This window comes from Phoca vitulina, unplaced genomic scaffold, assembly GCF_004348235.1.
Source record: "Phoca vitulina isolate PV1807 unplaced genomic scaffold, GSC_HSeal_1.0 scaffold41, whole genome shotgun sequence".
NCBI lineage: Eukaryota > Metazoa > Chordata > Mammalia > Carnivora > Phocidae > Phoca > Phoca vitulina.
In genome coordinates this window covers 3,589,163-3,603,581 of record NW_022589744.1, presented here as the reverse complement: position 1 = coordinate 3,603,581, position 14,419 = coordinate 3,589,163, and the positions used below count along the sequence as shown (strand labels likewise).

The window sequence follows — 14,419 nt, the reverse complement described above, 5'->3', positions numbered from 1 at the left end:
GAGATGGGCTCAACTCTGAGCACAAGAAGGACTAGCAGAGATCAACAGCCAAGGTGCAGGATGGGGGTCAATGGATGGAAGGGGATTCTGGCTGACTTGACTGGATTTTTTTTTTTTTTTAATTTATTTTTTAGAGAGAGTGCAAGCAGGGGGAGGGGCAAAGGGAGAGGGAAAGAGAGAATCTCAAGCAGACTCCCCAGTGAGCGTGGAACCTGACTTGGGCTCCATCCCATGACCCTGAGATCATGACCTGAGCTGAAATCAAGAGCTGGTTGCTTAACCGACTGAGCCCGACCCAGACACCCCGATTTGACAGGATTCTTGCTGAAGGCAAGTCAGGGTGATAACAAGAGTAGGAGAGTTCTCCCTAAATGTACCTCAACAGGATTCTTGCTAGGAAATGGACTAAGCCAGCCAAGGATGGAACCCAAGGGGGAGGCCTAGTCAAAAAGAGAACTCACAGGTGAAAGTTGGGTCTAGGGGAGAATCTTCATCACCAGCCTGAAGTCCACACTTCATGTGCTCAAGTTGGCTTTTCATCTTCTAACCTCTTTCTTCTGACTGCACACATTTAATAACAGGACAAAGAAGGCCTGATTGCCTTCATTCATGGAAGTTCAGAACAGTGCGGCCTCTTGGAAAGCCAATTTTGTCAACTCCAGGGAGTTTCATCTTGACTTTGAGAAAGGAAAGGGGTCTCCCCCGCCAAAAAAGTGGAGAGTTGTATTAGTGTCCTAGGGTGGCCATAACCAATTACCACAAACTGGGTGGCTTAAAACAGCAGAAATGTAATCCCTCACAGTTATGGAGGCCAGAAGTCCAAAATCAAGGTGTTGGCCAGGGCTGTGCTCCTTACAAAGGTTCTGGGAAAGAATCTTTCCTTGCTTCTTCCAGTTTCTAGTGGCTCCAGGCATCCCTTGACTTGTGACAGCATCACTCCAATCTCTGACTTTATATGATCTACTTGTGTGTCTCTCTGTGTCCTCTTCTCAAGAGGACATTCACTAGTCATGAGATTTAGGGGCCATCCTAAATCCAGGATGATTTTCGTTCCACAGACTAGGAGGTTTATAAACAACAGAAATTTATTTCACAGTCTGGAGGCAGGAGGTCCAAGATCAGGGTGCCAGCATTGTTGGGTTCTGAGTTGCAGGCTACCAACTTCTTCCTGTGTCCTCATGTGGTAGAAAAGTCTAGGGAGTTTTGTGGGGTCTTTTCTGCAGAGTGCTAATCCCATTCATAAGGGCTCCACCCTCATCACCTAATCTCCCCAAAGCCCACCACCTCCTAACAACATCCCATTGGGCATTGGGTTTCAACATAGGAATTTTGGGGCATTACAAATATCAGTCCATAGCAATCCTTAACTAATCAGATTTGCACAGACCCTATTTCCAAATAAGGTCACATTCTGGGGTTCCTGGTGGGTGTGAATTTGGGGGAGACATTATTCAATCCATTACGGCATCTGCTTATAAAGAAGAATCAATATACACCCTACCACCCTGCAATCCCACTTCTGGGTGTATACCCTAGGGAAATGAAAACTTGTCTTCACACAAAAGCCTGGCCACAAGTGCTTTTAGCAGCTCGGTTCATCGTGGCCCTAGGCTAGAAATGGGGGCATGGATGAACAGATTGTGGTGCATCCACACAATAGAATAGTACTTAGCAAGAAAAAGGAGTGAACTTTGATTTACACAACAACAGGATGAATCTCAAAGGCATTCTATGCATGACAGGAACCAGTCTCAATGGGCTAAAATCTGTATGATTCCATTTGTATGACTTTTTTTTTTTTTTTAAAGTAGGCTCCATGCCCAGTGTGGAGCCCAATGCAGGGCTTGAACTCATGACCCTGAGATCATGCCCAGAGCTGAAATCAAGTCAGGCGCTTAACCGACTGAGCCACCCAGGCGTCCCTGTATGAAATTCTTATTCTAAAGATTTTATTTATTTATTTAAGAAAGAGAGAACATAGAGCATGAGCAGGTGGGAGGGGCAAAGGGAGAGGGAGAAGCAGGGTCCCTGCTGAGCAGGGAGCCCAACGCAGGGCTCAATCCCAGGACCCTGGGATCCTGACCAGGGCCGAAGGCAGACATTTAACCAACTGAGCCACCCAGGTGCACCCCTGTATGACATTCTTAAAAAGAGAAAAACTTAGGGGCGCCTGGGTGGCTCAGTCAGTTAAGCGTGCAACTCTTGATTTTGGCTCAGGTCTTGATCTCAGGGTCCTGAGATTGAGCCCCGTATCGGGCTCCGTGCTCAGCAAGGAGTCTGCTTGCTTGTCCCTCTCTCTCTGCCCCTCCCCCATGCTCTCTCTCTCTCTCTCTCTCTCTCTCTCAAATAAACAAATGAAATCTTTTTTAAAAAGAAAAGAGGGCGCCTGGGTGGCTCAGTTGGTTAAGCGACTGCCTTCGGCTCAGGTCTTTATCCTGGAGTCCCAGGATCCAGTCCTGCATTGGTCTCCCTGCTCATCAGGGAGTCTGCTTCTCCCTCTGACCCTCCCCCCTCTCATGTTCTCTCTCTCATTCTCTCTCTCTCAAATAAATAAAGTCTTTAAAAAAAAAAACAAAAAGAAAACTGTAGGGATGGAGAACAAATCAGTGGTTGCCAGGGGGTAGGGCATGCAGAGGGTGTGACTATAAATTAGTTTTTTGTGCTGATGAAACTGTTCTGTACTTCAATTGTAGTGGTGGTTCCAGATCCCTGTGTTAAAATTTATAGACCTGTACACCCCCAAAAACCTTTTTTACAAAGGTTGTTTCAGGGGCAGGGAGTCTAAAATAAAAAACAAGGATCAACATATCTTACTAAGGTATGGAGTCGTCCTTTATTTTTTTGTGAATGACGAAATGGCACTAGATTTTGTCTAAAGGTCGTTTTTAAAAATTGTTGTCTGTCCTGTACTAGAAGGATGAGAGGATTAAGATCTGTATAACCTTTATGGGTGGTTGCTAATTTCTTCTTTGTACTTGATTCTTCTAATTAAAAACATCTACTTCCTGAGAAACTTTTTTTTTTTTTTTAAGAAAAGAAAAACCCTGGAGGGTGTGGTGTGCCCTCTGTGGTAGCTCAACCATGAAGGGGCCAGATTGAGCGATTTGGGAGTCCTACCAGTTGTTTCTATGTGCTCACACTGGGGATGACCATTACATTGAACTTTCCCAAAGCACCTATCTTGGAAGCCTTTTTGGCAGAGTTCTGTTTAGGAGTTTAATTAATTTGAACTAATGTAGAGAAACATTATTCAGTGACTCGTGTAAGAAACAGGCAAGCTTTTGTTGCTGACACCATGAATGCCCCACTTTTTTGGAATCTGCTCCCTCAAGATGGCTCACCATGGGGCGTTCTTTTATACTCATGCTTCCTGGCCTCCCAAGGACCCCCACTGGCAGGCTTATCCCTCTGCCAAGGTGGGAGTGGTCTTCACAGTGTTAGAGGCTCTACATCCATCTTGGGAGCCGTGGCCTTCCTCAAGTGCGTGCCAGCTTCCCTTGGTTCCTGTCCAGAGACCTGTAGATAATGTGCAGAAAACCCACGGATGGTGCCAAGGGAAGCCATCTTACTCTACCACATCTTCGTCTCTGATCTAGGCTGTCTCCCGCCACCCAGAGCTGTACTTGTCCCCATCCTACCCTCCCCTAACCCAGGTCCCCCCTGCTCCCCATCTAAGACACTGTAGGCTTGCTGGGTCATGATGATAGTCTCCCCAGTTTCCTTTCTCACCCCTCACTCCCTGAAGCCTTTCTCTTCACGGCGGTGTCCTCATGGTGCCAGCCCACATCCATGAGAGCTTTGCCCCACCCTCATGCACTCTGTAAGGATGGGTAACTAGAACACCTGGAAATTTAACATAGGTCCAAAGCAGCTTTCTAAGGAGAAGACTCCCTTGGAGTCCCTTCCTCCCATTGTCTATCTAGAGCCCCTTAAAACTCAAACCCAATACACTGGAAGGTAAGGGAGTTGGCAATCAAAGGAGAGGGGGCCGTATCAGGAAAACAAAACAGCACATCAAGAACGTTCCACTGAAGGACGCCTGGGTGGCTCAGTCGGTTAAGTGACTGCCTTCGGCTCAGGTCATGATCCCAGGGTACTGGGATCGAGTCCCACATCGGGCTCCCTGCTTGGCGGGAAGCCTGCTTCTCCCTCTCCCACTCCCCCTGCTTGTGTTCCCTCTCTCGCTGTGTCTCTCTGTCAAATAAATAATAAAAATAAAATCTTAAAAAAAAAAAAAAAAAGAACGTTCCACTGAAATTCACAGAGGTGTTCTTGGAGCGCCCCTGCCCCATCCTTCACCCCTCTCCACCCCTCCAGTGGCTCTATGCAGGTGTCATTACCCCCTCATTGAAGACAGAATTTTCTCAGACGCTCGTGGGTGGAAACCTTTGCCTTCAGCTTGCTTTGCTACACCCACTGGCTTTGGGAAAACAGTTTTCCATTCTGCAGTGAAAGCCTAATGATATTGTCCACCAGGGAGCATTCTCTGGGGAAGCGCTGAAGTTTACCCAGCAGCTAAGACAAACTGGCCTAACCCTGACAGATGAGTTTCCTTTACTCAGCCTTAATACCCCCTAAATCCAATGGCCAGTGGAGCATTTAAAGAGGATTAAGTCAAAGCAGTTCACCTCCCGTCGTATTACCAGATGGGGCTCTAATTCGGCTCCAAAACCAAGGTCAAGTCAGGAGTGGGTCTGGTACCATCCCTTACCCCTGCACCCCCAGCACAGGCAGACAGTTCTGTGGGGCCCCCCAGACAGAAAACCCAGCAGCCATAAGTTATACCCCAGGCTCTGGGGTCTCAGGACCACACTGTGCAGGCACATGGTAGGGCTCCTTTCCACACAACACCAAATGGCCAATATTTTGAATCACCCCTGCTGGTTAAATAATGATCCTGGGCCCAGACTACCATGGGCCATTGCTGAGTTTCCTCCTTGCTGAGTTTGGGCTGGAATGCTCTTGTCTGAAGCATTCCTTTTAGTACATATAGATTACATTTTGTATGGTGTTGTTGATTCAGTTGTGCATTCAATCTAGTCTTCTGTCCATAATCGTAAGCCCCCTTGTACTCAAACTGGGAATGAAGTTTGAAGTCAGAGCATTGAACACGTAGTAGGCAGTTCATAAATGTTTGCTGATTTTTTTATTGCTGCATGTCTAGTTTCTTCTTCCTTTCAGACAGCTGTCTTTAAGTAACTGCGCCTACAGAACAAATAAGTTACCCAACTCTGTATTCGAAGTGGGGGAGTGGGAGGCGGAGAAATGTTTATGAAAAGACCAAAGAAGACCATCCTTTTTTTTTTATTTTAAATCTCTGTCTTAATGGCAATTGGAAGACAAGTTGCATGCTCTTGGGTTGGAACATATTTATGAAATAGTCACCATTGAACTGGGTAGGTGTGAAAATGTTCTTGGTGAGAAAACCGGTATAGATGGGGTAACGAAATGATGGTTTGCCTTGTCAATAACTTGGACTATTTTTTTCATCCCAGCCATTAGTGCATTTTGGTCTCCGCCCACCAGGTATGCTGCTGATAGATAATAATCTATCAGCCCTATATACCTAATGTGTTAACCCAGCAACTGTCATCACCTGCCCTCCACCAAACCAATGGCCACTTTGCAAATGTAGAGCATTAAAATGAAAACATTGTTAAAACAGTCGGTGTGCTTCCAAGGTTCCTTCTTGTCGAACCTGTTCTTTGTTGGTATGCCTTGGTCAGTTGCTTCCCCTGAGACCTCCTCCCAAGTGCAGCAAAATGAAGTTAGAGGAGAACAGTGGCTTAGCTGGGATTCTTTGCCCTTTAATCATATCTGAAGCATAAAGCAGGATGACTGGTAGATTTTTCTCAATCCCTACTAATCACCCACCCCTACCTTGTATCCTTGGTAGCTTAGGCAGATGGCGGGAAGATAAATAAACATAGCTACTATGCTTGGATCTTTTTTAACCCTTCAATTAAAAAAAAAATGGACTTTATTTTTTAGAGCAGTTTTAGGTTTACAGAAAAATTGTGCTGAAAGTGCAGATAGTTCTAATCTAAACTTGAATCTTAGGGGTGCCTGGCTGGCTCAGTCAGTAGAGCCTGAAACTCTTGATCTCAGGATCATGAGTTAAAGCCCCACTTTGGGCATGGAGCCTACTTTAAAAAATAAACAAACAAATAAATAAATAAGCTTGAATCTTAAACCACAAAAGTAACCATGATAGAGAAAAGGGATGCAGAATCCATGATTCCCAGAATTGTGGATTTCTAAAAAGCCACTGTACCCAGTGCTGTCCCTCGCTGGACTGTAACAAGAGAGATTTCATAGTTGAGAAAGACATCCCTGTTCAAGGAAGAAATCTAGTACATTGTTAAAACACATTCCATATTTATCAATGTACCTTTCCCTTCTGAGTTATGACCACATGACTCATGTTAAATATGGGGTATCTCAGGGCACCTGGCTGGCTCAGTTGGTAGAGCATGTGTGATTCTTGATCTTGGGGTTCTAAGTTTGAGCCCCATGTTGGGTGTAGAGATTACTTAAAAATAAAATCTTAAAAAATATATGGGGTATCTCCCTTCCTCCATCCCACCCACCTCCATGTATACTCTCCTGGGAGAATCATTTTTAAGAATGGAGTTGTTAATGGCTACTACATAATAGTTCATCAAATGGATTCATCATACTTTACATAGCTATTCTCCCATACTGGGATATTTAAACTGTTTGTTTCCTTTCTCTCTCTATTTTTTTTCTTGCCATTATAACGTCAGGATGAAAATCTTTGTGCATAAAGCTTTTCCTTTATTTAAGATTCTTAAGATAAATTCTCAAAGCTTAAGCTTGCTAGGTCAAAGTATATTAAGATTTTCAAGGTGCTTCATACTTAATGTTCATAATGCTTTACAAAAATGGGAAGATTACTCTCTTTTTATTTTGAATCTGTAAGGTAATATTTACTCAGGAGATTGCCTTCTCATTGTAGTATTGCTCAGTTCATATCAAAAGGAGTTTGTTTATTGAGGGCTCATGGCCTGTTGGGGGTGGGGGGAGGTCAGGAGCGTCAACCAGATTGGCACTGAAATCACTGCAGATGATCCGAGGGTGGGCATGTCCCAAAGATGGGAACATTATTATAGGGGATCTAGGGAAAGTACCAAGATTAACTCCCAAACCCAACTCCCATCTGAGAAGGGAACAGCTTCTGCCCAAGAAGTTCCCAAGACCATCAAGGTGCACAGCACCTGTGTCAGATGCAGTCCTGGTGGGGCTTTGGCTTGACGTATCAACAAGATGCACCTCGTCATAAAGCTACCTCAGCAGATCTCGTATTCCAGCTCAAAGAGCCAGTGGTTTGACCAGAATTCTGGCAGCTCCTGCCATTGCTACTGGGGAAGCCCAAATGAATGAACTCTTGCAATTTTCCTCTGGGGCCTAAGCCTCTGACTACAACGGTGTTGGCTTAATTCTGGATCATGCCCTTATACTGAGCATGAAAATTAGACTGTTTTACCCCGGGTGTGGCCTCTGATTATGCTACATCATGACCACCGCCCCTGTTCCGTTTCTCTGCTGCAGCCCACTGTGCACCACGCACATCAGCTGGCTGTGGAGGGAAGGGGCCAAGAAGGAACGAGCCAAAGAGCAAGACACAGGCGACTAACATGACCCAAAGGTCACTCAACATCACAGACATTTTTTTCTTTTTTTTTTTTTTAAAGATTTTATTTATTTATTTGACAGACAGAGACACAGCGAGAGAGGGAATACAAGCAGGGGGAGTGGGAGAGGGAGAAGCAGGCTTCCCGCCGAGCAGGGAGCCCGATGCGGGGCTCGATCCCAGGACCTGGAATCATGACCTGAGCCGAAGGCAGACGCTTAACGACTGAGCCACCCAGGCGCCCCCATCACAGACATTTTTAACTGGAAAGAGTTGTAGTGGTCATCTGGGTCTCTCAATCACAGCCTCATTGGGGCCACAGATCTCTTGGATAGTCATATGAAAGTGCTTGAACCCTTGCTCCAGAAAAATACACGTCCCCAAATTTTGGGTACAATTGTAGGATGTTTCACAACTTCCTGGTACCCATCCGTCTAGACGAAGCCTTTGATTTTCAGGTGACAATATGGAGACCCCAAGGAGGTGCAGGGTTCTTGCCCAAGGTTACACAGGGGAGATAACCCAATTCAAATTCAGCTCACCTGATTCCCAATATAGGCCCTGTCAGCCAATACTGTGAAGTTTCCACTCTCTGTTGAGCCCTCTTTTGAGAATGACGGAAAGTTAGTAAGTAAATAGAACCCCCACTCATAAAAGGAAACTAAGATCAATTAGTAAGCCATATTCCTGCCATAGTTTCCTCTTTGGAAAGTAAAAGCTAATACCATCCATTAATTCAGTAGGCAGTTAATGAGCACCTATGAGCATCTCCCCAAAATCTCTAACCATTGAGAGATTAATTATTTATTGAAAATTAGAACTCTTTATAATCTAAAGCCTGAAGAGATTTTTCAGTCTCAAGCCTCAAAGTGATTTTTTTGTGGCTTTGTTCAAGTGCTGGGAGCCCCGCCCTGAGACGGTTGAGGCGGAGGTGCTTGGTAGTTCATCTTCAGTGCAAAGGAGGTGTCATGTTAACGAAGGAGACCAGAATCTGAACTGAAGGGGACCTACGTACATTCTACTCCTACTATTTCTACTACTATTTCGGCTATTCAACAAGGCAGAAAAGTTCCCAATTTGGGGGACGTTCCCCAACTCAGTGACTCAGATCTTACATTTTATTAGTAGCAGGAAGAGAACCAGATTCCAATTTCATCTTTCTGGAAAGAAGCAGGAAGCACTTCTGACTGATATTTAGCTTGCCGGTTGGCTGCCAAGAGGCAGCTTTTTGTCACAAGAGGAGCCTAGTTGTGAAACTGGAGACTTGCCCTGCATCTGAACTTCTCTACTGACTGTCGTGTGACCTCAGGCAAAGCTCTTTACGTCTTTGAGCCTTGGTTTTCTCATCTGAAAAATGAGAATTTTCTCAGCTTTATTTTCGCTCAGTGTTCCGATGACGATGTACTTGTTGACTCAACAGAAAGGCCTCCTGTCCCTGGCTTCTATAGTCTGTTCTTTCTTGGTAGCAAATACTTCATTCTGCATCAGGGCCTGATCAGGAGGCATAAAGCACACAATAATTTGAAGAGGGGGGAGTGCAATGTAAGGAATTATTCAACTTTGATAGGAGTAACTGTATAGATGTAAAGAGAACTCCAAAGGGTACCTAAGGCTGAGGGAGAAGACACAAGGAAGAACAAACTTGGAAGGGGCCCCCGTCCGTGGCTGGGGCTGAGACTTCACTGGATAAGTTGTGGTCATAGCCCACTGGTTGGTGGAGAAGTTGGCTGGGTTTCCTGGACCAGAGCTGGTCCACAGTTGCTGGGCGGTGCCAAACAGCCCGCTGGGCGCTGGTGAGATGAGACTGTTGGGCAGGTGTGTAGAGTCACAGTGCCACGGCCACTGCGAACCCTCGAGCCCATGGTGGTACATGTGGAAGGCCATGATGAAGGCCAGAGCTGCGAGGTCACCAGGCCACCGTGCGCTCTGGGCATGCAGCTGAGACAGAGCACCACGCAGTGTCCCCACTGACGGACTCTGCAGCAGGAGAAGGTCCAAAACCAGGAAGAGAAACCCCCTTCTTCCTGCGGGGTCCCACCGGTAAATGGCTTCATGTCCTGCTTGCTGTAAAGCAGTGCTTCCAGGGTCCCGTCCATTAGCTCCGAGCAGAGACTAACAGGTTACTTTGCAGCTGAGAGGCAATAATATGATAACCGGTATAATAGGTGATCAAAAATGTTTGAATTAAATTAGGAAAAGCCACACAATCTGTCAGTAACTCCCTCAACCCCTGTTTATTTCCCCTTCTTTCAGTCCCATAAATTTTACCACCAGTAAATGTCAAATTTCTCTAACTTCTTTTGTAATTTACTCTCTCGAAGCTCATTTCCCTCTGAGGTGTTCCATTTTGTTTTGTTTTCTTAATGAGGCACGTGTCTTTCTTCTCTTGGCACACACTTAAAAGAGACTTGAGTAGAGGGGGCAGGGGGAGGGGAAAAGAGAAAGGGCGAGAGGTGGAGGAGACCAAGGGGGAGAGAGAGAGACTCTCGTAAACAACCTGAGACTCAGTATTTCATTTTACAATTTATTTGTCCACTCAAACTTGAACTCGTTTCCCCATAGTCTCTCTGTCTCATTTCAGAGCCATCCACCTGTCCTTCCTAAACACTCTAGGAGTGTCCCCAAGTGCTTGACTTCAAGTGGCAGTGGAAGGAGCCAGAGCTGATCCGAAAACCCATCCTTCTCTCTTTTTAAGGAAAACACAGTGGCGACCTCAGGGCAGACTGTAGTCAGTCTCCTTGGACAAGTCTGAAGAGTCCAGTCTCTGACCATTTGAGAAGAAAATAGGCAACAGAGCAAACATCAGACTTGGAGCATAAATACCAGCACAAATATTATTCAGAAAGTATTTGGAAAGGACTAGTAGTTTCGAGAATCAAACCAGGGAGAGCATGGCATTGTAAAGGGCCCTACGTGTGCTGTCCTGTGGGAGATCATGTTATTAACAGGCACCGAATTTGTGTCAAGACAATGTTCTTAGGCATCAACCACCCTGTTCTTCCAAAATATTTCATTCTCTACCGAAGAATCAGATTTAATTAGTGTTCACGGTTGATTCCCCTGCAGGAATTAGCCAAACAATGAGGTGGGGATACAGCTAAGGCGTCTTCCAAGGATGAAGTGGTTTTGCAAACGTAATCTGTTTACCACCCTTCAGGAGGGCTGGGAAGATCATCCCTTTATATCAGAAAAATGGCAATGGGAAAAACTAGAGGAACTTAATCTTTCCACCAAAATTTATATGTGTATATATGTATGTATGTAGCTGTCTTACATATTTCTTTGCAAGTAATGGACATCCTGGGGCCAGTGGAACCTAGAATAGACGGGCAGGGAGCTACCTCAGTTTCTCCCCAAGCTCTACCTTCTTACTCCTGCATGTCCCAAGGAAATCATGCTCTTAAATGATCAAGAGTAATACGTGTGTTTAGTCCTGCGTAATGAGATTGTGGACAATCTTTATTTTCTTTCTGTTTATCTGTGTTTTCTGCAATGAGCATGTGTTGTTTGTGAAGTTAAACATATATAAAAATTTTAATGAAAAAAAAGCAACAACCCACATTTCTCTTCCATAAATCTTGGGCTCCACTACTGCTTGTTGTCTCCTCTCTAGCCAGACCCTTTGTAGCCTCTTCACTCCCCCTGTTCAGATTAACTGCCAAAAATCAGCAGACCTCATTTTTGGAAGAGACTTTTGGAAGAGATTTCTTTCTTTCCTCTTGGACTTCTAAAAACAGACCACTTTTCCTTCTACCCCTCACCAAGCGGTGATTGATGCTGCACCTGCCTCTGATGTGACAAAACGTAAGCGATGAATCAAAGCCTTTCATGATTCTTGCACATTCTGAGGCAGGCAGAAAGCCCCAGCCAGGAGCACCGAGCCATGTGAAGATGCTCTGCAGGGCACAGTCGTGCCAACCGTGGGCACCTTGAGGATACGCACATCGCTAACCTTTGATATGTTGCTCTGCTCTTTCAGATTTTTGACAATGAAGCCAAAGACCTAGAGAGAGAAGTTTGCTTTATTGATATCGCCTGCGATGAGATTCCAGAACGTTACTACAAAGAATCTGAGGTAAGCAGTAAATGGGGTGACAGATGGAAGAGATTCACTCATTCATTCAACAAATATTTATGAAGTAAGTCCTAACCTGGGAGACTGTCATCCATCTCGGTGTTGATTCAATTTGGTCTCACATCTTGCTGGATTCTTTAATGCGAGTCTCACAGTTAAGTTCCTACTCCTCCGGGCCCTGGCTGCCACTCCATTTCCATTTAGATTTCCTGTCTCCCCCGCTCTGCCATCCTTCTGGACAGCAAAACATTCAGCAGGCTGAACCATCCAACATACACGCCTCTGACAAACCACAGTCATCTCTGACTTCCTGTTTTGCCGGGACCTGCGTGACCTGCCTCCCCATCTGCATGCTCCGTGAGGGCCGGGGCTGGGTTTTATGTGTATCTTTATGTGTAAAACAAAGAAAATGCTCGCTCCATCCTCTGAGTGAATATTGGAACTCCAACAGCTCATCTTGACACAGAACCTTTCTCTCAAAACAGGAAGCGCCTTCGAGAGGGTTTCTCCTTTCTTTTTTTTTTTTTTTTTTTTTTTCATTCTTGACTGAGAATAAATTGAAGAGCGTATCTTTCTCTATAGCTTCCACCCTACCGGGATCCATGGTGTGCCTCGGTGCAACCTTGTTATTTTACTGTTGGTGCAAGTCAGCACCGATATCCCGTTAGTACGTTATTAAGGGCTGCCGGCGAATGTGGGCGACCCCCTTGTAAATGACATCCCTGCCCCACAATGACAGTTGTTTAGCAGTAGGGCAGCCAATCACAATATGTTTGGACTCGGGGCCCCAGACTCGTCCTTGAGCCATAACACATGGACCTTGACACTCTTCTTCCAGATTCATTAAGGCTGATTTAAGACATAATAAATAAACCTGTTGAAAATGAATTCCACTGTCCTACCAACTGGGCTCCCAATGTGGTTCAGACTTTTTTTTCCCCCCTTCCAGATTTTGGGATTCTAACCTGGGCTTAGCAAATGCTTAGCTGCTTACTTGCAGGCGAGTGCTCTGCAGCTGCTGTCCCTTCTTCAAAAGACTGGGAGAGGCTGATGTGAATTACTCTCGGTTTGACTCAAAGGCTGAGCGTTTTAACGTCATCCGTTTACACTGCGCTCCGCAGCCATCCGTGCTCATGAATTTTCAGAAAAACCAAGTGAAACGCTCTCTGCATAACTGAGCCTGCAGAAGAGAAGGAGAAACTTGGCCTCCCCTTGTCTCATTCTATGGAGGAGATACTTCCGTGGGTCCGTAGCAAGTCCGCTGATACTTACGGGGCTCTGATGGTGCATCAGAGCATCATGCATCGGGTGAAGCCGCTCCCCATCACTTCCTCGACTCCTTCGGCCTGGGTGGGGGCTGCTGTCCTCCCTGAGCATCCTGACCTTTTTGGAAGCTCAGGCCTTCCAGGAAGAAAACTGAACTAATTTCAGCGCTTCCTCTTAGATTGCTTTGGTGTGATCCTGCCTGGGACTCAGGGAGTTCCCTCCAGATTGGGTGGAAAGTCTTAGGATAAATATGGAATACTAATGACAAAATCAACAAGTCTCATTTCTAGTCAGCTGATGCCTGATTCATCTCCTTGTGCTTTGCGCTCCCAAGAACCAGCCCTGGAAAGCTTCTTTTCATTTACACAGACAAGCGAGGAGCTCTTACTTCATTCTTCACAGTCATTCATTTTTCTTGGTCATAAAGTGTTCTTTTCAAGGACTCGAAAGGTGAATAATCATTCATCCAATAAATATTTACTGAGTACTCACTGAGTGTCACATACAGTATTAAGATGGCGACACGGCAATGAGCAGAAGAGTCAGTCAGTGGGAGTCCCTTCTTCCAGTCTGGCAGGGGAGCCAACAATAGAGAATCACCTGAGTACAGATGGACTTAAAAGTCACCAGTGCCATAAGGAAGCATGCATGATGGGGAAACCAAATTTAAGAGGATGGGATCGGGAAAGATGTTCTGGAAGCAATGACATCCCGAGACCCGCAGGATGAAAAGAGCTGGGGCGTAGTGCTCCAGGTGAAGGTCATAGCATGTGCAGTGTCCATGTGTGACACTTGAGGAATCAGAAGAAGATCAACATGGTGGCAGCAGCAGAAACGAAAGGATGAATGGCACAAAGGAGGTTGGGGCCATGTTAAGACGCTTCGATCTTATTCAAGTGCAGTGGAATGCCTTTGCCGAAATTAAATCATATGATCTGATTTGTGCTTGTAAAAGATTGCTCTGGGTGGAGGAGGGACTGGAAAGAAGCAGAGTGGAAGTCAGGAAATCACTGAGGTCATTGGGGTTATCTACATTATTGGTTTTTCACATTATGTGTGGCTTGCACTGGAGGGCTGGGAACAGATGGTTTTGAGGTATATTTTGAAGATAGAATTGACAGGGATTGGTCATGGACGGGATATGAAGATGAGAGAAAAGCAGGTGTCAGGATGACCTTAAGGTTTAATGGCTTGGCCGACAGATAGACAGGGGTGAGAAGAGGAGTGGATTTCTGAGAAAGATGGATAGATTTTGTGATGCCAACGAGATATCCAAAGCAAGTAGGAATGAATCTAGAGCGTAGATGAGAGATCTGGGATGGTGACGAATGTGGGAGTAATGGAAAACAGAAGATACTTGAAATGCCGGAGATGAATGAGAGGGAGAAAGCATAAAGTATAAGCGGGAAATGAGTTCAGGTCTG

General features: G+C 45.5%; 1 protein-coding gene across 3 annotated transcripts in view; it reads left to right on the top strand.

Annotated features, from left to right (window-relative positions):
• Positions 1-14,419, top strand: part of PITPNC1 (phosphatidylinositol transfer protein cytoplasmic 1) — a 242,912-nt gene that overhangs the window by 186,852 nt on the left and 41,641 nt on the right. For all 3 annotated transcript variants that reach the window (XM_032429620.1, XM_032429621.1, XM_032429618.1), the window contains exon 6: positions 11,634-11,729. In XM_032429620.1, coding sequence (XP_032285511.1) covers positions 11,634-11,729 — 96 coding nt within the window. The remainder of the gene's footprint in view (positions 1-11,633; positions 11,730-14,419) is intronic.